The sequence below is a fragment of the Haemaphysalis longicornis genome, unplaced genomic scaffold (genome assembly GCF_048455015.1).
Source record: "Haemaphysalis longicornis isolate Haplotype H1 unplaced genomic scaffold, Haemaphysalis longicornis Haplotype H1 scaffold_1, whole genome shotgun sequence".
NCBI lineage: Eukaryota > Metazoa > Arthropoda > Arachnida > Ixodida > Ixodidae > Haemaphysalis > Haemaphysalis longicornis.
In genome coordinates this window covers 306,732,407-306,759,225 of record NW_027526203.1, presented here as the reverse complement: position 1 = coordinate 306,759,225, position 26,819 = coordinate 306,732,407, and the positions used below count along the sequence as shown (strand labels likewise).

At 46.5% G+C, this 26,819-nt stretch overlaps 1 protein-coding gene across 2 annotated transcripts in view; it reads left to right on the top strand.

Annotated features, from left to right (window-relative positions):
* LOC144149666 (MAM and LDL-receptor class A domain-containing protein 1-like) overlaps positions 1-26,819 on the top strand; it is a 308,201-nt gene that overhangs the window by 278,175 nt on the left and 3,207 nt on the right. For both annotated transcript variants that reach the window (XM_077681331.1, XM_077681329.1), the window contains exons 87-95: positions 4,640-4,838; positions 6,927-7,067; positions 8,344-8,373; positions 8,857-9,030; positions 11,527-11,652; positions 15,875-16,024; positions 20,826-20,925; positions 22,314-22,371; positions 22,861-22,887. In XM_077681331.1, coding sequence (XP_077537457.1) covers positions 4,640-4,838; positions 6,927-7,067; positions 8,344-8,373; positions 8,857-9,030; positions 11,527-11,652; positions 15,875-16,024; positions 20,826-20,925; positions 22,314-22,371; positions 22,861-22,887 — 1,005 coding nt within the window. The remainder of the gene's footprint in view (positions 1-4,639; positions 4,839-6,926; positions 7,068-8,343; positions 8,374-8,856; positions 9,031-11,526; positions 11,653-15,874; positions 16,025-20,825; positions 20,926-22,313; positions 22,372-22,860; positions 22,888-26,819) is intronic.

Genomic DNA, 26,819 nt, shown 5'->3' with positions numbered 1-26,819 from the left:
GACCAAGTTTCTCGCCTTCTCCAAAGACGACAGGTAAGCAAATTAGCTTTGTACAAGTTATAGTGATTTCCTTAAAAGCCGACTGATTGCACTCTTCTGTTTTCAAAATAATTCGCGCATGTAACGTGAAGTTAATGAGACATGTCACTAGTCTTGGAGTGGAAACTAATGTGCAAATATATCCCAGCTGTGCAGGTACGCAAAGTTTTAGAAGTAAACGCGTCTTCGGCACGCACACACTTGCTCGCAAGAACAATTTGTGGTGGCATTGCCGTTTTTTGATGATTGCCTTAGTAACTGCTGGAACGTCGATTCAGTATACTTATCAAGGTATTTTTTGTTGTTTTGTGCAGCAGGTATGAGTCTAAGTTTGGGCCCCAAGTCGAGGAGGGTTTGCGGCTTCATTGGACGTTTCCTCCGGTGACTCTCCTCAATCCATCTAATGTCATCACGACGCACCTGCTCACAAAGAAGGCAAGCTCAACTGTACGCGCTTCTTGCCTTTCATGGCGTACATACTACCACATCGATTGATGGCGTGGAGGTGCTGCGCCATAAGCATTTTTTCCTTCCCCGTCTTTCTCCAAAACGTATATTTGCGGCGAAACTACTGCCAAGCGTTGCTTCAGAGCTCCGAAAAATCTGACGTAACTCCGCGGTGTTCAATGCAAGTCGATTTTCACATGAAGCAGTGGAAGGCCAAACCGAAATACATGCGTTGTCTGCAGCCGCCATTGCAAGCGTTTCGCTCATTAAAAAATAAATAAATAAAACCAAGTAGCATTGCCGGCTTTGCTGCTCAATCTGAACTGCGCGCCCGCGCCTTGTCATCTTATCGCGAGTGGGTTTGGTGTTCCATAGTTCTGAAGTTAGAATGGTCATGCAGTATCGGACAGGATGAGATAAGAGGCGCTACCCAGACACGAGCTAGAGGGTAGCGTGTAACAACTTGGCCGATATCTGCGGCTTACAATACAGGAAAGCATTTTTTTCTGGGTGTCTTCTTAAAAGAAAGGACGAGTGCGTTCGATTTGTGTTCTGTGTTCTACGACGTGCACATGGTCGCGCATTGTTTTTGTACGTAGATATAGTCCAGCAATGAGTGTCTACAGTGCGGTCATTGTGTTGCAACAGTTTTTTATGGCTGCATTTTGTTGGTGTGAACATCATTTCTCGGAAGTGTATGCAGGTTAATGGGCGGGTCAACGCTTTCTTTCGAAGTTTGCGTTAACTCGCCCGAAAGGCAAGGCTTGAAGCATACGTGTGCATGCTTTCTTTTAAGATATAGGTTCCCAATTATTGTGTCTCTGAACTGAAACGAATTTTTTTAATGTCTAAAGAACATTCCTGTCTCGAGGTGAGCCCAAGAAATAAGTATACATTGAGTGGAACTTTCAAGTTCATTTCTTCTCCCGCCGAGGTGTGCGCGAAAAAAAAAATCTGTGTAGGGACTAGAACTTTCGAAGTTCTTCTTTCGTAATCAAGTACTGTGTACCTAAATGTGTATTCATGGCTGTAACTTTTGCGCAACTTTAGATGGAGACCGATACAAAAAGGGACTCGAAGACCTGTACCTGTCACCGTGTAAAGTTGCGCAAAAGTTACAGCCAAGAATTCAGAATACCAACTAGCCCGCCTAACCGTGTTATTGTAAATGTGTATGTAGCACGTTTTTTCCCTATTGTACAATATCGTATGCCTAAATTTGCATATGTCATATTTTTGCTTAATCCAATACTGTGTACATAAAATGTATGTGCAATATATGGGTGTTGCACGTGTGTTTTCATGACTTCGAATCAAAGACGTCCTCATATGAATTTTGAATAAATGCATAGCAAAAATAATGTTTGTGTAACACTCCAATTATTATCGCCACAAAGACAACAATTCGACACCAGAAAACGTACTATTACCTACATGTTTTCTTCTTTCAATTATTCAACACGTTACTGCACACATAACAAACGACGAGCGGCGGCCATTTCGAGTCATCGGCGCCGCTCGTCCAACTTTCGCGCCTGGTGCCATTGCGGAGCGGCCCACGAGGCAGCGACCGGCGGCAGACGCGAAAGTTGAACGAGCGTCGGTTTCAGGGGCCGGCGCGCGGCGGCACGGCCTGGCTGCCGCGGGATCAATGACGTCAGCAGCGTCCGCGACGTCAGCAAACACCCTTTCCCCCCTCGCCACTCGTTGCCATGGCGATTAATGCAACGTTTCTCAGAGGCCACGTACTACTAGGGGAGGATTTGGCGCTGCTGGCGCGAATTACGTGGGACCATGGTGGATGCGAGAGAGGCCGCCCCGTGGTATCAGTACGTAGGGGCTTTAGCACAAATTGCTGCCGTAGCGGGATCGGCGGTGCTACGGCAGCTCTGCTTTAGAGATAGGCGACTGCAAACACTGATGTCCGTCCGACAGACGCATCCTCCGTGTGAGCGAAGGAGCTGGCCGAGCGGAAGTCCGCCTGCGGTGACGTCACGACCTCCCTCGGATTTCTCCGCTGAAACGCTCCGTCGTGTAAATACCGCTCAACTTAGCCACTGAGCCACCACGGCAGGTAACAAAGTCAAGTTGACTTCACTCACTCACTCACTCACTCACCCACTCACTCACTCACTCACTAACTCACTCACTCACTCACTCACTCACTCACTCACTCACTCACTCACTCACTCACTCACTTACTTACTCACTTACTTACTTACTTACTTAGTCACTTACTCACTTATTTACTTAGTCACTTACTCACTTACTTACTTGGAATGTGAATAGTACATTCCTTATATGACGCAGCAGCCTACCAATGCAGAATTTTTTAAACATTCAGTCATCTTTAAAGGTACGACAAATGCTGAAACATTTTTTCACAGATCACTCAGTATTTTTTGTCACGGATAGTTCCGTATCGGTTTTTGCTTCTTAAGATTGCTCATACATATTCCTAAAGGGGAATTTTGGAAATTTTGGTACAATTAAGGTTAAACAAGTACAATATGACTAAAAGGTAGTTTTACCATCACTGCTGCAGTATCTCGAAGGCCAACGTAAGTGTCAATTCATTTCTGCATCTCAGAACTATTTACTTAAATTTCTAAAAAAAATTAAATACTACCGGTAATATCCCACCTGACCAAGTTAAATTTGAAATACCTGGCTTAGACGTGCCACAAATCCTGCAATATCTCGAAGGTCCTTAAAGGGACAGACAACCGTTTTTTGTGGAGTGCATGTTCTCCCGCTCATATGAAAGCCAGTGATTTATGTAGTGGGGAAACCACAACAAATTTCTAAATGAAGTGGCGGGACTAATTTTAAGTTGGTGCGAAACTTTCTGAAGTCTGAAAGCTAACGCCATGTAGGGTCTAGACGTGGCACTACCGTACCTATACAAACAGCTCCGCCAGTTCCTATGCGCGATTAAAAAATCGCATACAAATACTGCATTTTGTTATTGTTTTAGCCAAGGACGAGTTTCAAATACCTCTGTTTACATCATAAATATGTTACCGCGCGGCCCACTGTCATGGTTTCCAGCATTCGCTTTGCAGCCTTCGTGAGGCTGGTGGGGGATCTAAACATTCCGCGTTCAAAACATACGGCATTATCAGCAAAACCGTTTCTGTTCAAGGTGTTGTAAGCGATGCCCTTTCGTTTGGGATAGAGGGCAGATACTTCGCAGAAATCGATTGTCTGTCCATTTATTCATGCTCACTTGGCATGCGCATCTCGAGATTACTGATATAATTGTCCTGAAATCTACCTATAAAGGGCTTTGAGAAATTTGACGCCGAATGAGGGCGAATGAATAACATGTAGCTGTGGATTATTTGTGCTACGGCGACTACATCCTCCAATTCCGTAGTGGATGCGTTTAAAGCTAAGTCGAACAAGTATCCAATAAGGGATTTTTCAGTTTTCTGCAAATCTTCCGCTTAATGAGGTTAAACAAATAACACCTCGCTTAAGCACGTGTTCCCAAAACCCGCGATGTCTCTCTGGAGTCTAAAAACTGCTCACACGAGTGTCTGAAAATAAAATCTAGACTGAATTATTCAGACATTATACTAATAACGAGAATAAAACAGTTGTACGGGTTTTTTAATTCCCTCATTGTTCTTGCCAAGCATGTGAGAATATCCTGGTTGCTCATAAGGCTATCGAATTCCCTACAAATTATGTCAATGATTTTAGACTTACTCCTCCAGCAAGTTAAATAGACAGCACAATGTTCCAATTTTCAAAATGCAGTTTTTTTTCTATTTCTGAATTGTTTCTGTTACGTGTTTCTATATCGTTTCTGTTACATTGACCCGACTGAATAGCAGCTGAAGACGTTTCAAACCTCAAAGAACGAGCGAAGCCACCAAAAGTGCCTGCGTCTGATGAGCGGGAACTGGGCCGCATTTCCCAGGTGCTCTTCGAATACCTACGTCACAAATTATGATGAAGGGCGATAGAATTTAAAATCTCCCCCCCCCCCCCTTTCCGCCAATTCAACCATGGCGGAATTGTTCCTGGCGGTGTAAAAGACGCAGACTTTCGAATACAGCGAAGTTGTAGGCTGTCATGAACCATGCATCTGCGGGCCATCTGAACTTGTCGCTACTATATCCGCTGGCTTCTGGTCGATTCGCAGGTGGAGACGGAGGCAAGCGGCTCGAGGCTGCCCATGTGGCAAGAAGTGGGCCCCCAGGGAGACTTGTGGGAGTACGCACACGTGGTGGTCGGTCATACGCAGCCCTTCAAGGTCGTCTTCCTCGCCCAACGTGGAGGTGACGCGCTCACTGACATTGCCATCGACGAAGTCTCCTTTACGCCCTCTTGTCTTGAAGGAGGTGAGCACTGTTCCGTACACTTCTCTTTACTGGTGGTGCTGCTTGGGTGCCCCAATCAGGCATCAGGAAGGGGACAGCCCCGTATGAGGAATCGTCACTGGCGCTGTATAATGCTAGTTTCGAGCTATGTTCCCTAACCCCATGACGCCTAGCGTTTTTCCTTCATCATTTTGGCCAAAAATCGTCTTTCAACTTCCATTAAGGTTCTGCAGATTCATTATATATAGATAGATAACGCAGCAACGAAATTGAATGAAGCCAGTGAGGTCAGTTTTCCTAGCGGTAGCGCGTGCTATAGCAAGACTGGCCGCTGTACTGGCTGCATTTTTTTTCTCTATTGATGATTTTGTATTTGCATGACGAATACAAAACAAGAAAGTGTCACAAACGCACGCAACTCTGCGGCCAGCAGGTGAAGAATGCTGTGCATCTAGTGACTGCCTAGTTTTGTTCATGACTAATGGGAAACAGCGTTACAGTCGGCAAACTACATGTTGTACCTCAAAGGTGGCTTAATAGTCCTATTACACTAGGTAGCACGTGGAAAATCATTTACACGGATGCTTCATTCCCGCCAGTGACGGACAACGCAACAATCGCTCAGCTGTATCTCGCGCAGAGTCGAAGCGCCCAAGCGCACAGAAAACATGAGAGAGGTCATCTAGAACAGCGACATTTAGGGAAAATGGTGTCAGTTCCCAGTTATGTGTTGAAGCTTGTGTGGATACATACCAAACTCAAGCAATAGACTAGTAGCTCACCCCCGACCCGCGTGCAGAGGTTCCTTGGAAACCGACGATTGCAGTTCGAGTCGCAGTGCTGCGAATAGCAGTGTGTGAGCTGGGTGACGGTCCGAACATAATGATACTTACCACCATCATTCCGACGATAGCGCAAGTACTTTACAGGCTTCTCTCCAGAATGGAACCTGCACTATATATCCAAGCTGGCGCTTTCCTTGGGGGCAGAGTTAGAGAAAATATTACTTACATGTCATGGTTGTTGGAGAACCACTGCATCCAGATGTGGTGCCCTTTCAGGGTCGCTCGCTTTCAACGTCACCCCTGAGTTCAGTTAATAGCTGGCTATCATGATTCGAAGACTATCGACGCATTTTTAGGACTGACCGAATGCCCAAAAATACCCCACAGTGTCGTGGAAAAGGTCTTTAATGTGACAAAAATACCGCCTTGACAGCCGCCTATGTTCTGGCAGTAGTTCGGTTTCTTAGTGATGGTAGTTGTGATGGTAGTAGTTCGATTTCTTAGTTCGGTTTCTTAGTGATGGGATGCCAGTATTTGCCAAGAAACGCAGATACTGATGACTAGAGAGTTTTATGGAGTGGAACCGCTCTATATACACGTGAGTGTAGCGACAGTTGAACTTGAATGAGTGCTCTAGCGTGCGGCACTGGCATGTTTGCCTTTCCTTCAATGCCCGGGCAGATGCTCTAGAATGCATGGCGGAGACAAGGAGGGAGGGAGAGCGAGAGAGAATACGCGTTTATTGGAGGAGGGAAACATTTGAATTTTTGCGGATCGGCCAAAGCCCCGGGCCAGCTTGAGAGGCGGAAATGGCGGCTAAGAGGTTTGTGCCCTGCACTTTTTTCCTTCATGTTGTCTCGGTGTGTCACCCTGCAAGAAAAAATCTAGGGCAGTGCGGACGGGGGCCAGTTGGTTCATTGTTTCAATACATAATAACAGCACATGACCGGAACAAGACAATAGGCAAAGGAGCGCTGGTTAGCAACCGGAGTTTATTGCTTGTCCTGTCTTGTGCCATTCATGCTCGGTATTCCTGTTTTGAAAGCAAAACAGATATAAATTGCTGAATAACTATTCCGTTGAAACAAAGCACACTCTGGTCCTAAATAGAAACTGTATTGACTATTGTACCAAGGTAGATCACTGTGAGAAGCAGCAGAGAAAATTCGCGCAAGCGTGCAGAGTGGCAGTGATACTGGAAATTTCGGGACCATAAATTGTAAGCTGCAGGCATAATGAGAAAAATGTACACCTAATCGATAGGAAACACCTAAAAATGCTGGCCATTAATGGAATGAACGATATGCTCGTCTGAACATTACAGGTGCTGCTAACATTTCACAACATGCATCTCTGTGCACCAAAGACGAATTTTTGTGCTCGGACAAGCGGACCTGCATTCCCAGAAATTTTGTTTGCGACTGCGAGGACGATTGTGAAGATGGCAGCGATGAAACCGACTGTGGTGCGTAAATATATAATTGACACACAGAAAATATTTTTGTAGAATTTTATGTATCATTGCTATTTTTTAGCTCTGCAATTCTTTTTTAAGAAAAATGTAATGAACTCTATAAAAGCAATATAGTTTGTTGTATATTACCTCGCTCCGGATTACGTGATTTGTTTCTTCGTCTTGGTAACCATTCCTAGATGACCACAGACGATCTTTCATAATTTTTTTACTATTTTAATGTCGTCGGTTAAGCATCGCGCGAAACGAAAAGTTTGTGGGAAAAATGCATCATTACTTTTCTTTTACATTTAAGATGTGTCATGTCTGAATGTTTTGTTGAGGTAGTGCACTCCAAGGGCTCAGTTCTCTAAAACACAGGCGTCTTTTTGAAGCATGCATGAATATGCATCTGTTCTGGGGTTTTGGCCGATTGGAGGGGCGGGAAACTGTGGAAATCACGCGGATCATGCCGAGGGGCACCGCCTGTAGCTTGGCGCAGAGTGACGCGCACTGACCCTCGCCGCTTTGCGCGTCGCTTCGCGCCACGCCCTACAGGGTGCCTCTCGGCATGACCTGCGTGATTTCCACCGTTTCCCGCCCCTCCAAGCGACGCCCTAACCCCAGAACACATTCATTTTCATGACAATACCGCGTCGCTTCAAAACGAAGCCCGTGTTTTAGAAAATTGAGCCCCAAGAAGTCCCCGTAGGTCGTCTTCACCACAGCGTCCAAGAATGACTAACTGAAGTGACCAAGTGTGCAAATTCGGTAAATTACGAAGCCCAACATATTAAATGACTAAAAAAAGTGCATGTGCGAAGGGACAACAGGCAAGTCGTGCAAGGCGTTTTGCATTGCGCAATGTACCTGCGCTGATGCACTTCAGCACTCGAATAGATGCTCTGTCACGTCATTCGCTGTATTCGCACACTAGGCCACTTTGATTGGTCCATCTGGAGCATTGCGGTGAAGACTGCCTATGAGCGCTTCTTGGAGTGTACTGTCTGCAAAAGAGGAAGCGTGCTCGTGAAGTGGCCTTTTCCGGAATCCTTTGGCAGCTACATGGGGTCTGTCCTCGTGTTATATGTTTCTCCTCTCCGTGAAGCGTTTTTCTTCTAATTTGTTTTTAAGTACATGGTGGAAATAAATTTAGAGATAAACTGATACTGAAAACACACAAAATATGTCGCTAACACATCAGAGAGATGATAGTGCAGCGTGGCGCCGTTCGCTTGTGTGCGCGTGACTAACGCATTTAAATATTTTCTCCGCCTCTTCTTTGCAGGTATGAAGTGCAAAACGCAAGGAACCACACGTAAGCCCCGCCGAATATTGACTTGTACATTGCTGAGCACTTAGCTCTTATGGGCTGCGCTTGTCTGCACAAAATGATTGATCTTGCTTGCAGCACAAGGAAGGGATTTACATAAAAATTGGCTAAAATGAAAAAAATATCCTTTTGTTTTGATTTTCGAAAGCTCAAGGTTGCGTGTTTCGATCACCTAGGAGAACAAATTACTGCGCCTTGTACGGGAATCGTTACATTGCTATGCCCGAACACGGCGGTCTGGACGCGCTCGCGAGCTCTGCGCCCGCTCGCCGAGCAAGCGCAGAGCTCGCGAGCGCGTCCAGAGCGGCAGTGGCTCAAAAAATGGATAAAAATCACTCCGTATGTACGATCGATTTCATTCTCTGGAATGACGTTCAGGAAAGGTTTCAGCCGTAGTGATACATGTGCAAGGGAGGATGCATTTCGCGTAGAAAGGGAGCGCAGCAATCAATCTTGCTAACCGTGCAGCCAGCGGAAAAGCGACTGGCCGTCCCCTGTCCCCGGACCCTTCGGCAGTGTCGAGCACGCCAAGTTCAGGATGTGCTCCCAGCACTTTCAGCTGCGGTGGTCGGTGCATTGCGGCCCTGCTCCTGTGCGATGGCGTGCCTGACTGTCCTGACGGCGAAGACGAACGGCAGTGTGGTCAGTTTCCTTAATGTTTCTTCCCGCAGTTAAACACGTTCACGGATTCCAATTACAATTGCAGTCGAGCATCTTAACTGGACAGAGGTGAAAAATGAGTCCCTTCGTCATAATATCCTGTAGCTAGCCGACTGCAAAAATATGACGGTTCTGTATGCGGCCACCAAAAGGCAGTACGGAAACTGCTGTACTTTCCGAGGGATTGCTTTGAAATATTGTGCCCTCATGGGCGTCATTTTGTACGGCATCCCGGCTAGAGCGGAGAGATCTTTAGTATGGGCGTCGTTTCGCTCACAGGAAAAGAAATTAACAGGCGGTTCGGCTTATCAAATAGGCAATATCATGCGAAAGCAGCATACATCGCTTTTTTTAAAACGTTGTTCCATACCCCACAGCGCGTGGCTACTCTGCGAGTATGTAACACGGCGGTAGGCTTTCAAGAGGTACTGACAAAATTTTGGAGGCCAGATAACTTCGGTGATAGATTGGTGGGAACACACATACATCATCTGCAAAATATCAGCGGCAAATACAGCCTAGAACATATTTAAAATCAATTTTAACGTGTGCTAAACACAACCGAGCAGCCAGCGGAGGACCTTCTGCAATCGACATTCCCTAGATATTTTGTAAATAAACAACATACAAACACGTGACGAGTTTGTGTTGGCCGCTTCCGCACTGCCGGCGTTTTCCGCCGGCTCACCGCTCCAATCGGAGGTGGGAGCTTCTGCTCTCGAGCAACGAAGGACTTGATCGTTAGCTGCGGAAGCGCCGGCCGGGATTTCGTCGGCTCATCGGGAAGCTGGCCGCGATCTAGGTTCTACAGCGATTCCAGGCACTCTATTTTTATTGCTTGTTATTACACTGGACGCGAAAACGCGCCGGGGACACGAAAAGCGCACTGAGCGAGCCGCACGGTCGCTGCGCAGGCGGCGGCCACGACCGCGAAGTGCCGCAGGGTAGCGCAGGTAGCTCGAGCGATAGTCTGTTACCGCTTCACAAAATGGGACCCAAGTCCTAAACATGGCAGCACATATGAGAAAGGAATTAATGATGCGATGGCGGGTTGCATTAAAAAAACTCTCACCTCCCCTCGCGGGAACCCCTGTGTAGATGCGACGCAAAGGGGGTTCACGTTGCAGCGTTGGACAGCGGAGGAACGGCGCTGGAACGATGGAGCGGAGCGGCGCAGGCACCGCGTTTTATAGCGCGCATAGCGGTGAGGGGACGCGCCGGCGCCAGTGCGTCTGCCGCGGCTATGACGCAACACAATCCAACACAATCCACTTTAATCCAATCCAATCCAATCCAAATCCAATCCAATCCAATCCAAGCCAAGCCAATCGAATCCAATCCAATGCCCCTCGCGAGACAGTGTTCGCTATCGGAGAGGAGAGGGGGTGAGCGGCGGAGAGCGCAGCTCGCGCGGCGAGGAGAATGGGGGAGGGGCGGACGCCGACGAAAACGCCGACGATGCCGGATGCAGGGACAAGGCGAGTGAATGAGATGCAGTCGCATCTAAAATCGTTATCTGCACCGCTTACGAGGCGGCAATCGAATATCCGCCGCAGTGCTATGCCGAACACATCTGTAGGCGGAGCTGTAGGCAGACCGGCTGGCTGCTCCCAGCGCGCGTCTTCCCACCCAATGTCTCGAGGGTCTTGCATCGTGCTCTAGCCATGGCAGAAATTTGCACTCAGAGCGCCTGCGTCACGTCCACGGTCGCTTTTGAATGAAGAGGCTCACGTGTTCAGTATGTGGGGGCATTCGCAGAAACTGCCGGCGACGTGGATTCGACAGTGCTACGGCAGCTCTGCTCTGTGATATCCATCCGATGGTCACGTGGTCAGCTTTGTTTACACAAAATCTGGCGTTTCGCGGCACCCGCTGAAACCGAAACTGCGACTGGCAGCATTGAAAATGCCTCTTATTAAATAACCGTCACACGCTGAAGCATTGAAAATGCCTCTTATTAAATAACCGTCGCACGCTGAAGCAAGTGAGGTTCCCACACGTGATAAGTAGGTCATTAGCTACTTATCGCAACAAAAAAAAACCAAGATGCACAATTTTTGTGTCAGTGCCACTGTACGCGTACAGGATTTAGAGTAAGGGTACAGATTTCTTGTGGTCCCCTGGTCTAGTGCTTACGTTAAAGCAATTGATTGGCTTGTAATTTGACCTTCAGTCTGAAGGTGGTGTATGGACTGGAGATGAGGTGGATGGAAGGGAAAGGGTGAGGGAAGTTAATACAGTTCGTCCACACAAATCTATTCCAGACGTCTCTGTAGGAGCTTGATTACATGCCAAGCCCACATTCTGGATACCAGTGCTTTTCAACGACCAGTGGGTTAAATGGTCAGGGATATTTACTTTTAGGCAGGTTGAATTTTATTGCGCAAAGTTCCTGCCAGTGAAAAAAACAAATCCACAATATTTCTAGGGGTTAGGAAGGCTCGGCGCAATATAAATGTTTTTTTTTTAAATACACAGATGCCGAAAACGTTTGCCTTGACGACTACTACTATTGCCGGGACCCGAGGTCATGCCTGCATCGTTCTAAGCTGTGCGACGGTCGAGCAGACTGCAGTGACGGATCCGACGAGTCCCTCTGCAATGGTTTGTACCCCCTTAAGTACATATATAGTATACAAAAATACGTTATAGGCTTTTTGGAACTCCCACTACATTTCAGAATCTATGGCCCACCCTCAGCGACTGAAATTTTGCTCTTAAAATAGAGGAACTCACAAAATATGGCTTGGTAATGCTCGTGTTCAACTGTATGTAACCCCCAATAGGCCGTACTTTAAAGTCCGTCTTTCAGAATTCCTCGTTTTGCCGATCTCCTAATTCAATTAGAGTGTCGGATTCAGTATTTGAACCATAACTTCCCAATTTTCCCATGGTACGTTTGTCTACTTACCTCTTGCCTACATGAACTGCTAAATCTGCCTTCGCAGAGGCGGACGGGAGTTGACATAAGGCGTTAATAATTTTCTATACATTCTCGTAACAGTTGTCAATAGATTGTCAATGGATAAGCGACGCCGGATGAAGCACCGGCGTCGCTTATCCCAAGCTTGTGCTTTTATTTAGCATGATACTAGTTATTGATATTCTCCAATTTGGGCTTCCTTCATTTCAAGATAGGATGAACTGTGTATGACAACTCCTGTGTTCAACACTTTGAATATAGAGGCGAAGCTAGGTATGTCTCACTGGTGGCGTATGTCGCGTCGGAAACACACTGCAGGAAAGCTAACTTTCTCTGACGATGATGATGATTGTGGGTGAAGGGAAAGAAAAAAAAAAAACGCTTCCCGTTGTCAGAATAGAAGCTGGGTCCCTCGCGTTAAGAAACGGACGTCTATCCTCTGGGACTGTATCAAAAACCCGCGCGAAGCGTCGACAGAGACTATGACCCCGCCGCATCTCGAAGCCGCAGCGGGAAGCTACGACCAGGAACAGCAGACCAAGGCCATCCAGCAGATCTCAAAGGCCCTCGAAAGGCAACGACCAAGCGAAACCGGCGAAAGGTTACCGCCCCAAGAAAGGGGCAGGCGAAGCCGGCCGAAGGGAGTAGCGAGGCCGGAGCCAAAGTAGAGGGGCAAGAAGTCGAGAAGATGTCACGGCCACGTCCCGGAAAGACCCCCGCGCGAGGGGGATCTAACCGAGTTGCAGGCACTTTAATAAAGTTGTTCTCTCTCTCTCTCTCTCTCTCTATATATATATATATATATATATATATATATATATATATCCGATTGCGCCATTCCCACACAGTCGGAGCAGGTTGGATTTGGAGAGGGGTGCATGGACGTGAAAAATTAGACAGCAAAATCGTGAACCCCGCCGTCTAAAGACGAGGATGGTTGAACGCAAAGCTTTCTTTGTGTGAAATCAAATGGCAAAGGGTCAACGTCAAAGCCGCTGCCATAAACATTCCAAACTACGTGCGAGCCAAAGTCAAAGATCATCGAGGCTAAGTACATACCTTCTCCGAGTCAGAGTCCAGACTCGGACGACAACCAAGGAATGCCTCACGAAAAAGCTTCGCGTTCAACCATCGTCGTCGTTAGATGGAGGGGTGCATGATTTTTAACAGAAAAGCTGTTTAGGCCGATACAAATCAGCCCTGCGTAGACAGAAAACCTGGAGCGCACGTGAGCGCGTGCCTCGCGGCGACCGCCAGACGTCGTCCGGGCTTGCGCGTGGCCTCACGCCACATGAGAGGCTCTCCCCTTCGTCGTCGTCGTCGTCGTCGTCGTCTAGCAAATGGCGCGGCACGGCGGAGACGATGACTGTCAAGCCATCCCTTCACATTCCACACGTGGAGACGGCCACCGGACCAGCTGACGAAGAAGTGGAGTTCTACCGAGGCGAGGACGCGCTACAAGAGGATTTGCTCTACTCTTGTAGCTGTGCCGTCGGAAGACGACGACGAAAGGGATGACGACGATTGCTACTGAAGAAAACACTGTACATACTTTAAAATGGTCCTTGCTTTACAGTGCCGTCCAAAACGGGTTTGCACTGCTGGGGCCCGGCTGCTCCCTCTCTCCTGGGATCCGCTGTCAGTGTGGGGAAAAGCTAGGTCGACCGCCAGCTCTGCTGTTTCTCCAGCATTGCACCACTAGTGCAAGCTCCACCAGTTCTTTTCACTGCTCCTTTCAATGTTATTCAAAGCTGTGATAGCAACGTTAGGTGACCTGTATCACTGATAGTTCCTCCAGAATTGCATCTAACATACCTGGCCTCATCAGAGTGTCCTAGCAGTGAGTATTCCCAGGTGGAACGGGGATCTCTTCCTGTCTGGAAATTCCTAGCATCCTCAGTGGCACAGCCGGTGACTGCGCTGCCTTGATCAAATACTGCTGAGAACAGAAGGCTGGGCTACAGAATTTCGTTCATGCTCGTTAGCACGTTGTGGCTGATACTGCACTTGCAGTTGCTCATGCCGGCTATAATGGATGGGGATTACGTAGAGAGGCTCTAGCCATATAATTTATCCCCGGGCTCTTTTTCTCCAGAGACATAGCTCCGGACTACGCAATCCTGCGTGCCCCGAATTTCTCAATCATCGGCATCGCAACATGATGTTCCTCCCCGAAATGAGCGAATCGAATGTTTATTGCAACGGACAGCTGTATAGGCAGAACATCTCTGCAGACTGCGGTTGTTTCGCACTACTTCCACAGTGCACCCTGGATGGTGGTCGAAGGAACTACTAAGAGAGAGTGCACCAACTGTTTATTAGAGTATGTGGCTGCTTGGGCGAGCTGGCTCGTGAATGGACTATCCGGGGTTTACATACGATGTGCGCAGGGACGACACGGGGACGACGCGACGGCGCTTGGTTTTGGGATGGCGACAGCGTAAAAGCGTATTTAAAGGGACCCTGCAACAGTTTTAAACTCTTTTCTAAATCATAAATGCTTTCAGAAGGCAGTCAACAAACACATCCAGTACTTAGAATAGCGAGTCACGTATTACCTCAGCGAAAAAGTACTGCTCTATGCCCATCAGGTAACTTCGAAACTTGCTCAAAAACTTTCTCTCTCTTTCCCGGTCCTGGCATTCCTAAAGCGCTCGAATTACGTCAATACATAAATGCAAGAGCTATTAGCCGGCTTCCTTTCAGTTGCAGAACTAAACGCTTTCCACAGCCAGTTTAGAAAGAAGAGCCACAAAAGCAAAGCAGAAACGGAAGGCGGGTCTGCTGAGACTAGCAAATCATGCAGCGCCGCTCCGTGTTGGCGATAACTATAACGTTCACAATGCTTCCAGACGCGAAGAAAACAGAGAAAGCGTTTATCGGAAGTGTTGCAGAGCCCTTTAACATCTGTGTGCAGCAGGCGCGCTTACGGAGCTGAACGCATAAGTGGAGTTACCCAGGCCACACCAAGGATGTACGAGTCCACACCGCGTTAGTTTGCCATCTGAAGAGGCATTGTAGGGCAGCTATATCGGACGTTTATTTCGCCGGGGCGGTCAACGCTAGTCTGCACGAGTCGTCCAAAGCGACACGCAGTGGGACGATCCGGGTCCGATGAGACTAAGAAGAAGCTTAGAAAGTATCCCTTCGCGCCTCTTGCGCGATAGGTAGCGGACTCAAATTTTCTAGTTTGTTCATTGCTAATGTCCTGCATTTGCTTTGTACCTGTGTTATTTGACTCCCGTCATTTTTATATCCCCTGTATGAGGTCTTTAGGCATGACGAGATGTGACGTTATTGACGTCTAATTTTCGGGCTGACCTGCGGCCGACAAATATTCGGAAGTGGAATGTATGCAACAAGGTCGTTCTGGACACTGCTTCACATCGCATATATTCTTTCCTCCCTTGAAATTAAAGTGTGTGTCAAAAAATATTTTGGAATTTCAAGCCATTGACTGAACTATAGAATGCACTATCGCGTGTGTGCCTTAACCAAAACTGGAAGGAAATAAGAAAGGGAGTTGGAATATCTGTATGGATTTGAATAAAAAAAAAACAGAACGAAAAAAAGTGAACTAGCTCATATTCACCCAACAATCTCAGCTTTCTTTATTGCGCCTTCAGCCACTTTCCTTTTTTTCTTTTTCAAACAGATAATCGTTAGGTGGGTGTTCCCGATGTACTGTGGTCGCTTGCGGAAATGATAAATGATAAATAATGGCGCATTTATAACAACAACAACAACAGCAACAACAAAAAACAGGAAACGGGCTAGGTGGTGTCGATCATCATGTGCTCTTTTCAACGCGGAGCAATTTTGGCGGCATGATTGCTTTTTTTTTTTTCCTGACAAAGAAAGCGACAACTGACTTCACTGGTGCATTATTTTTTTCCTCCGTAGACTGCCCCGCCTTCTTCTGCCGCAACGGGGGAAAGTGCAGCCTCACACGCGCCGGGGCACCGCAGTGCGCGTGCAAGGATGCGTTCGGGGGGAACCGCTGCGACAAGGAATCCATCGCCGAGCCTTCAAGTCACAAAGCTCAAATCCATGGTAGGCTTCCATACTGTGGAACTCAATACGACGCTTATTTCCTGACTCATAAAGGCCGGGAACGATCTTTTCTGCGGTTTATTTTGCATATGGTGAAGTCGATGGGAAATGAATTGATACGAATACCAGAAAACGCCATGTTTACGAGGGCACGCATAATAAACGCCGTTTTTCCCCTACGGATAGTTACGGGCATACCGTTTTCTCAGTGGAGTCACTACCTTGGGAGCCCAAAACAAAAACCCCGAGAGATTTTCTTATGCGCCTTAATGATTAATATAGATATGTTGTTAGATGAAAACTTTTCCCACGGGTTTTCGCAGTTGGCGGAATTAAGGTTCTCTCAAACAGAGATGAACCATGCTCGTAGTTCAACAAAACGTTTCACTTGGAGTAGTAAACTCGAAATTTTGTGTTTTATTTTTCGAGGCGCGCTTAGACGGTACTGTAGGCCATGGTGCACGCCCGACAGATAGCATGACATCGCGGAAGCTGTGAAGTGACTGTTACAGACGGCGGTTATGCAAGCCCACTGCGTTCAAAAACACAAGCGGGCTGACGCGTGCCCCACTAGTAGTAATACCTGCCTTATTGTACGCTCGGCTCCTTAGGGCCTCGGGCTGTCGGTGTCTCCTTTCGTCGTCGTCGTTTCATGTAGTGACGGTACTAAAACACCGGGACACTCATTTTCCGACGCCTCGCAATAAAAAGTTTCGTGTCAATGGGCAAAAACGCGTACTAAAAGAACACACCGGGACACTCGTTTTTTAAAGCCTTCAAAGACACAAGACTTTTACAGCAAAGTTGTATAGCTCTACCTTCCCCCCCTCTCCTCTGGTTTCATCGCCAAGGCGCCAAAGATACAAGGCGCCCAGAAAAACGCCAAGCGCCAAGAATGCACTTATACACTGTATGCTTCGCCACTCCCCGAGTTTTTCGTTAGTGGAGGTGGCGCGGTTTTTTTTTTATACAGCAGAACACTTTATGGGCTCGCCTTGTCGTCGTAGCACGCTAACGGTCGATGTCAAGCGAATGCCGGAATCAGGCGGCGCAGCGAGATAACGGACCCAAGTAGAGCTTGGTTTACCGTCGTCAGGGAGTCACGCTGAGGCTTCGAAAACCACGTGGTTTAAATATTCATAATTGTCTCATCTCGTGAATCGCTGGCGCTTATCATACATCTCCCTGTTGTTTAGCGCAAAGGCAGGTACATTTCAGGCAAAATTTCTGTATATAACCGGCAGCCTCCACGTTCATTCAGTTAGGAACGCTCGTTGGGTTGGTTTTTACGATAGTAAGCAAAAAAAGTGGCCACGCAAGAAAAAATGGCGAGTTCGAAATGACACAGAAAGGCTGCAGCTGAGCAAAAAAAAAAAAAATGGCGCGTTCAAATGACCCAGAAAGGCTCCAGCCGCGCAAGAAGAAAATGGCGCGTTCAAATGACCCAGAAAGGTCCAACCATGCAAGAAAAAAAAATACGCATTCTAAATTACGCGAAAGAGCTCCAGCACACGAAATTAAAGTAACCACAAAAGAAGAGAACTCCCGCTGGCGCAGTTTCAGGCAGGGGGCGCGCGAGCACTGCGAAGGCAGAAGATTTGAAATGCATTGGGTGGCAGGAGTGAGCGAATAACGGCGCTGCAGCCCATTATGGCGAATCACTGCTCTGTACTTCCGACAGCTTTCACATTGAATGGACCGGCTTTAATTTTGTATTAACAGCGCCTGAACCTTACGTTTAATGTGAAGGCTTCACGTTTATTTGTCAGTTAATATGGCCACCGTGAGCCAGTCGGGCCTGCTTCTAGTATCCAAGCATAGTGGGTGCGAACAATAATGATATATCCTAATGAGTTAAGTCAGATTGTTTCTTCGCGTGCAGTTTACTAAAAGGAGAACATAATAGGAACGCAGCGACGTTGGCTGTAAACGCGGCATGTTTCTGCGATTCGCCGCAGAGAAAAAATGTAAACAGAGTATGTAAGCAGTAAGCAGTAACCTGCAATAAGAAAATGTAAGCAGTGAGCAGCATGCCTGTGATGGACGCTAATATTCTTCATGGGCCGGACGTCCGGTCACAGAGGCTGTTTGGGGCGGTGGCAAGAAAAAAAAAAAAAAGAAACAGAAAAGGAAACACGCGTGTGTCAAACTTTCGGCGCAGGTTAAAAATACCCGGGTTATACAAACTGATTTGTAACCATCTATTACCGCCGGTCGCATATCCGAAGTGCAGCTTTCAACTAGCGTCTCTGGGCAGATTGGACGCTAAGGTAAATACATTCCAGTGAGCGCCACAAATGGTCTTTCTGAACTTCTATGCTGGCAGTCATCCAACGGTAAAATGAAACGGAGATACGAGACCTTTTGAAGATTCCGCTGAGTGATCATCATCATAATCACCATCATCATCAGCCTATCTACGCCCAATTCAGGGCGAAGTCCTCTCCCATAGATCTCCAATTATCTCGGTCCTGTGCTAACTGCGACCGATTTATCCCCGCAAAATTCTTGGTCTCATCTGCCCATCTAACTTTCTGCCGCCCCCTGCCACGCTTGCCTTCTCCAGGGATCCACTCTCTTACCCTAGATGACCCACGGTTATGTTCCCTTGGGATTAAAAGGCCCTGCCCACGCCCATTTATTCTTCTTAATTTCTACTAATATGTCCTTAACACGCGTTTGTTCCCTGACCCACTCCGCTCTCTTCTTGTCCCTTATGGTTACACCTATCATCTTCCGTTCTATTGCTCGCTGAGTCGTCCTTAATTTAAGTTGAACCCTTTATGGAAGTCTCCAAGTTTCTGCCATGTAGGTAGTACCGGTAAGACGCAGCTGTTGTAAACTTTATTCTTCAAGGACAATGGTAGGCTGCCATTTGTTATCTGAGAATGCCTGCCGAATGCACTCCACCCCATTCTTATCCTTGTAATTATCTGTGCCTCATGGTTGGGATCCCGTGTCAGTACTTGGCCTAAGTAGACATATTCGCTTACCACTTTCACTGTCTCGCCACGTATCTCGAACCACTGTGCTCTCCTGAGGCTATCGAGCATTATTTTAGTGATCATACCAGTGATCCTACCAGTGACGAAAAAAAAAACCGCCGGGGAATGGGCTAATGAGGCAATTATTAGCTTAATAATTTTACAGCCCTACTGATAATATCGGGCGAAAGGGGAAAGCAACAAGTCCCATGGAATAATGACTTAAAACGGCTGAAACGCTTCGCCATATCCCGGCGCTGTTAATTTTCCTTCCCGCTTAATTTAAGTGAATTCGGTTCAATTTGGAGTGAAAGTATCAGTTGAGGAATAGCTTCAGCAAAAGTGGCGGCGCTGACTTGACGTCCGGTTAGGTTTACGGCTCGCCACATTCTCCAAGAGACAGAAAATTGAAAGCGCTTTAGGCTGCATAAGACGTACTTTTCTCATAGGACGATTTCATATATAAAAAAAAGGATGGGTGGTCGGCATCCTAAATTCACTTAGAATTTTTTTTATCTAATTCCTTAATTAAATGCAAGAGCTGATCCGCAAATATTTTCCTTTAAATATTGTCCAACTGTAAACAGCCTACAGCGCGACTCGGCCGACCCCCGCCACTACCTGTCCCTGGGCCACGGCCGCCTTCTTATTCATAGATAAGTATTAACAAACAGGCGCCGCTGCACTTGGCCGAGTCGCAGCGGCAGGTAGCGGCGGCGGTCGGCCGAGTCGTGTCGCAGGATTTTTACAGTAAGGCAATTTTTTTTCCAGGGAAATATTTCCAAATAAGGATGTTACATCACCCCGGAACGATATCAGAACATTTTAAGTAAACTGAAGATGTCGATCAGCCACCCGTAGTTTAATATGATCTGAAACAACCCAGTAACACGCACAGTAACCATGGCATTCGTACTCACTTCAAACGGGTTTAACTTTTCTTTGTCGTAAAAATAAACATCAATAGCTATTCAAAAACCCAATTAATTCTAGCTATTTCGCTAATTTCTACGATGATTTTTAGAGCAAAGATTGTGGTGGTGCATTGAGAATAATTTTTTGTGTCGTCGTGTTCGCCCTATCAGAATTTTCCTTGCGGTAAAGTCAACTTTCTAGGGATTGCTCTAGGGAAACCAATTTTGCGCTAAGACGATTCTATCATTGCGCCGCGTTTTAGTTATTTGTCATAGTTAGTTCACAGTGGAGTTGTCAGAGCGTTTCGGAATTCTCGTCTCTTCTCAATACATGGGCTTCAACGGGAGGTGTTTTGTCAGACAAAACGGCTGTAGCTCGTGTTTAACGAAACGATATACCGCCCCATTTTATATGGCGTTTGACTGCACGGACGACTGCATAGCCGTGGCGAGTTGCATACAGCCGATACCGTGGCATATTATCAGGGACCGCGTTTATTCAATAGCATGAATCTACCGCTCCTATATCCCTTCCAGCCACATCGTCACAAAGCCGCCATGGCGCGGTCAGCCTCGTGCTTTGTCTGCTAGGACAAAATTTTAGTGCTTCTAGGTTTCAGTAAGAGTAAGTTAGTAAATTCAGGAGAGTGCTGGATCATAAATTTGAAACCATCCTGTTTTTTTGCTTGTACTCGCATGGTCTCACACTTCGTTGGTTAGGGCTACGGGTGACACGCTAGTAAATAAATAACTATCAATATCGATTTGAAAGCGCATTTGTCATTTATTTTGCAGTGCCCCTTGCATTGTTATCTTAACAGCTTTGCTCTCCTATCCTTTGAGTATAAATTGATGTGAATCAGCCATTTTGAACGTCTCCTTTTTTTTCAAATTCACCCCCAGCGGCTGGTTGGTCCTACGGTGCCCCTCTTTTGGCTCTCCTTGTGATTGCTGCCGCAGCTGCGATGTACGTAGTCTGGAGAAGAAGGAGACCCAATACTAGGTAAGTGGAAGCAGTAAACAAAGCAGCAGGCTTAGGTGCAGTTACTTCACCGAAGCAAGATAGTACTCACTACAGCAAATCATGTATTTTTAGGCGTGTTGCGTCTCCAGAAACCATCGGCTGGATTCACAAGGAAGCCGCGTATGAGATTCTAGAATATATGGCCAGGGCAAGAACCACTCACCAAACCAAATTACTTAGCTGCTGCAAAAATCCGAAGGACTGCTTCCCGAGACGCAGATCATACTGTCGCTGTTTGTTGACGCTTCACGAACGCCAGCGTAACTGCGAATGCTTGTTTCCGGCGCTTCCTCACGCGTAACGCGTTGCGTGGGGGAAACGTAGGGCGCTTCAGCTGGTTTCGAATACGAAGCAGCTCCGTTCGCGACTCAGTTCACGCGAATGAAACATACCGGAGTGGTCTTCTCCTCTGCGAGTGACCCAAGAATCCATGCAGGCAGGCCATGCAGGCCATGCGGAGCTCCGAGGTTTCGGACCAGGTCGCTGCGGCCTTGTGGGCAGCCACCACAGCCCCATAACATTTGAATAAATGGTACTTCTCTCTCTCTCTCTCTCTCTCTCTCTCTCTCTCTCTCTCTCTCTCTCTCTCTCTCTCTCTCTCTCTCTCTCTACAAACACACGTCCGCCACCACCGTTCTTAATTAACTGGCGAACCGTTCTTAACTGGCGATAATTGTAACTCTAACAGGGCTTCCTGGTTAGAAAGAATGAGGGAGGACGTTGCATCATTCCCGCTGAAAAGCTTCTGTAATGAGCTGAAACTTTGGCTACGCGGCTTTTTGCTCGAGTATATTTAATATTATTACAATAACTCAGCAGCACTATTCTTCCTTTTTAAAGATTCTTCGACCAATGTATATAAAGAGGAACACTTTAAATCTAGAAGAAACAAAACAAGCAACAAAAATAAGAAAAGGGAAAAGCTATTCGCCTCATTTAATTCAAGCTTTAACATTATATTTCTGACACAGCGAATTTTATTATTTGTGCAAGGCCTGAATTGGGAATTATCAATGTATAAAGGTATTCTTTGCCGACATTACTAAAGTAATGAGACTAAATTAGGTTTATTCCCATTGTCGCACGTGTGATGTGTGGCAGTTATTTTTGTGCACAGACAAGATCTCACTATACTGCGTGGTGCAGTAAATATGCCACATGAATTATTTTCCACTGCGTCTGTTCCCACTATACGCGCGTACGCATCCACAACTGCACGCGTTAATATATACTGTGGGAAGTCGTAGAGTGCCAGGCATATATCGTGAGTTAGTATTTGCTCGTTTTTCTGGCATAAATTAAATGAGGTTCTGGGAGAGTTCTGGTGCATCTGTAGTAAAACACTTGTATTTCCATTCTGTTTGCAGGGAAGAAACTCAGCAAGTAACAATCAGTAATCCGACGTATGGTGTTCATCTTGATGACGTAAGTTCCTTATTTTATATACGTAGGTATTCAATAAGCTACAAGGTAATTAGAATGACCATAAAAAAAACAGAACAATTCTGTCTAAACACGACTGCCTGTAAGAGGGAAAAGTTGCGTTGGTTGTGCGATGTCCTGAATAACGGGTAGTTTTTCACGGCTATGATGGTGCAGATTTTGCAGTTTACCCTAGTAAAAACGGGCAGTGGTATTGAGCTCTTCTTTGGCCACCTTTTCGGAACGTGTGCTGTCGAACTTTTATTTCCGTTTAATACGTTATTTTCAATCTTTCGAGATCGAGTTCATGTTTCATGATTCTTTTGAAGCATATTCTAAGCTATTGAATTATATCAGAGATTACGCACGAGCAATACAATTATATTTGTTCCCATGTCCAGCAGTTATTGAATAAAAATTTGCCCAAGTTGATAGAATTGTGCCGTACTGATAGGAAATACTAATGAGTCTTTTGTATTGTGAACTTTCCAGGTCGATGTTTCGGCCGTTTACTTGGAGGTAAGTTAATTTCAGGTCAAACGTGTTTCCCTCATGTTTTTTTGTCCGCAGCGTTGAACTTGGTCAATAAACCCAGATTACAAAACCCGAATAGATCCCTCTGCCATTAGTTTAAGACTACAAAGCATGTATTGACTCGTTCACGTAAGTGATGTTTACAGTGAGCGGTCGTTTATATCTTGTTTCCAACAGAGTGATTCTGCATGCTACGAGAAACGTTAATTTATTTCTGTGGGAATCCCCAGCGTCCGTCTTCTGTGTAGGCTTATTGGTTACGTAATATCAGCCATTTGCCAAACGGGAAACCACCGTAAGCCTAAAGCCGCGAATAAGGGCCGTTTTTAAATACAAAGGTTAATTAAATATTGTTTGTAAGCCGTAGGCTGTTGGATAGTTCTTTTTTGTGCAAATGCATTAGAACGACTGTTGGGTGTATTTCTACCAGCAAACTGTTCAAATGAAACCAAATATATCAGAAAACACGTTGTAAATTGAGCCCGCGAAGATACTTACCGACGTTTTCAAGCTATTATTGAGGGCATTTGTAACGTGCCTAGCTGAGAAACATTTTGTAATATTGTATAATATTTTTGGAGGGAATACTGAATACATTTGGTTTTGGTGAAGGTTACCTTAACGAGAGTTACGGCCTTTGTTTGCAACATTAGAGGACGCACCTTGGTAAGGGTCCTGAAAACCGGGAACGAATCTTGTTTCCAAACAGGATTATATAAGCTTAACTCTTGATGGTTGCGCTTTCATAACAACTGCTGAAGGGGTTCGTTTTCGCATACTCACACGAGAACAAGAGTTCTAGCGTTTTCCGGAACAGTTTACTACGCATTCAGACCCATGAGCTGAATTTCACTTTGGAAAAGCATCGCCACAAAGGGGACGCCGGGACATATTGGCGAAGAAAACTAACCACGACTGAGGTTTTCGTATAAACACAATAATGTTTCTCAGACATCCGCCCTGGTGGATCAGTGACTAAGGCGCTGTGCCGCTGAGCTGAAGGACGAGGGTTCAGTCCCAGCCGCGTAGACCGGGTGTAGCCACGGTGCATTAAACCACAATATTCGAATGTTTCCCTAGTGAAAGACGCGAATCTATCTTTACCTCCGGCATGCCACCAGGGCTTCGGGTGATGTATCGTTTAGTTAGTCCTGTTAACTACGCTAATACGAGCTATTCAGCTAACTTCTATGTTTAGTCATCCTTATTTTTAAAGCTTTACGCGGCTACTCCTGCTGCGTTGTGTGCAATTTCAGTCGTCTGCTACAAATGGTTAAAAAGTGCGTCTGCTACAAATCGTATCTTCGAAAACATTTGTGTGCACATACAGCTTTGAAATAATTTCCGCGGAGGATGTTAGAGCTTTTGTATACAGGAAGCGTGTTAGCAACTTACAACACACATGGAATTGCGGTATCAGAAAGTTTTAGTTCCCAGCAAACAATTTGAGCTAAGGTATGAAGAAAATTTTCAATTGCTTAATGGAACGCACGCGCTAGTACCAGCCATAAAATTCAGCGTTGATTTTACGAAGGAACATGTCATCACTGCTTAAAAGCAAATAAAGAAAGCATTGAGGTCTTTTTATCTAGGTTATTATTTTAAGATTCTTCCCATAACATGGGGTATGCTGAAAACCGTGTCCGGACAGAACGAATAAATACACGGAACCATGCAGTTGCCTGTTCTGTTTGCGCTCTGTCTTGCGCGTCTGTGCGCTGTGTTTAATTTAAGCATCAGGCTCTAAGCGGTCCATTTTAACTGTATTCTGCAGCCCATCACATAAACAGACAAACCGGAAACGTGTGGCATAGTGTGGTGGAATATATTTAATTCAGTACAACACAACCAGTGATCAAATGAGGTTTCGGTAGTGTCGTCGAAGCGACGGCGGTATCCTACCCAAAATCATGTTTCCAACATTTCTGTGCTTCTATCGTGAAGTGTTTGTTATTGAGGTTGTAACAAGGTTTTCAAACTTCATTGAAACTAGAGGGCCTAATCAAGTTGTACCTTTGCAGATACGATTGATAACAGGTTGAACGACGAGCCGTCTGGCCGCGCGTAAAACTTTCAGCATGCGCCGTTTGACAGCTAACGTCACATGGTACTGGCATCTGGGGCCTGTGTGCGCAGGATGTTGTTACGTCCGGCGTTAGAAGGGAACAAGCATTTGGTGCGGAATGACGAAAATTGCCCACGCCCGAGTTGTGCAGTTCAATAATACTCGCTACCATGCAAGCCCGAAGCTCACGTTCGCATTCCGTGCATTCAAGATTACATCGGCGCGCAGCTGCAAAACGAATGGAGGTCCCGGGAAATGTACCACTTTCTCCGTTGATCTTTCTGATCCTACTTGATGTTGCACTCGAACGAGTCACGCATAAGCCGCGCTTCGCATCTGCGTTTGCCCGAATGCTTCAGTCCCGGGGTAGGGCGCTAGGAGTGTGCCGACACTAACACTCGCGGAGTTATCACTACCGCAGGAGGATGAATTAAGTAGGGAAGTAAAGGGTGTACGACTGCATGTTGGCTCGACCTGGCTTTCTTTAATATTTTAGCTTTAGTTCCCGCAAATGTGTTAGCATCAGCGTAATCACATGTGCAGGCTCCAGCTGAGTCACACGGACCCGCCGCGGTGGCTCAGTGGCGGAGGCTTTTGGCTGCTGAGCCTATGTAAGGACGCGGGTTCGATTCCCGGCCATGGCGGCTGCTTTACTGATGGAGGCGAAAAGCGAAAACGCCTGTGTGCTCGATATTTCGGCGCACGTTAAAGATCCCCGGGGGATCGCAATAAATCCGGAGCCCTCCACTACGCCGCGCCTCATCGGCTGTGTATCGTCGGCGCGTTAAGCCTTAGTCGAAAAGTGGCGGTCCTTAGCGAAAAAGCTTCTTGCCCGGGACAAGAAGGCGTTCAGCAATTACACTGAATCGTCTCTCTCCCACTCCTATTGTGAGTTCTGGGGGTATATTAAGTTCCGCACACGTCATGCACGCGATAACATAACTATTCAGGACGGTGAAAAGTTTGTGTCTGACCCGGACGGCGTAAATTAACTTTTCGCGCGTCATTTCTCTTCGACCTACTCGACGTCTTCTGACAGCGGAAGTGAACTGTGCTCCCAGTCTCATGGGCCAGTATTGCAAATGCCGAACATTGCCGACAATGATGTCATGTCCGCTATTCGCAAACTCTTCTCGAAAAAGTCAGCGGGCCGCGACAGCTTTCCCCGCTTCATTCTGACAGGCTGTTGTGCTGTCTTTGCACCTCTGCTCCGTCACATCATACGCATGCATTGTCACTTGTTGAGCAACATTCTCCAGCAGACTGGAAATTAGGCACTGTCTTCGCTTCGCACAAGTCCGGAAGAGCCACTATCCCCGGAAACTATAGGCCAATCTCCCTGTTATCTTCATTTTCCAAAGTTTTCGAGAAAGTCATGCAGTGTTACCTTCTAGCAGCAATGCGTCCATTATTCCATTCCAACCAACACGGGTTTTTGCCCGGAAGGTCAGTAGAATCAAATCTCGCGTGTTTTCTAAACGACATCGGCCCTCCAGCGCTCTTTTGTCAACAGGTAGATACAGTTTTTTTCAACTGTAGCAAGGCCTTCGACGCTGTTAATCACGACTCACTGCTTCGCAAATTGTCGGCATACGGTCTATCTAATGAGTTCTATCATTGGTTCGGCAGTTATTTAAAAGGCAAGTCCAATTGTGTCTGCTACGAAGCTGTCACCTCCCGGCCTTTCGCGATAGTATCAGGGGAACCTCAGGGCTCGACACTGGTCCCTCTCCTCTAAAAGTTTTGTTAATGACATGTACCCAGTTATTAGGCACTGGTCGCTCTCTCAGTATGCCGATAATATGAAGCTCTATCGCACGGTTTGTTCTCCGGAATATCGCGTCCTGCTGCA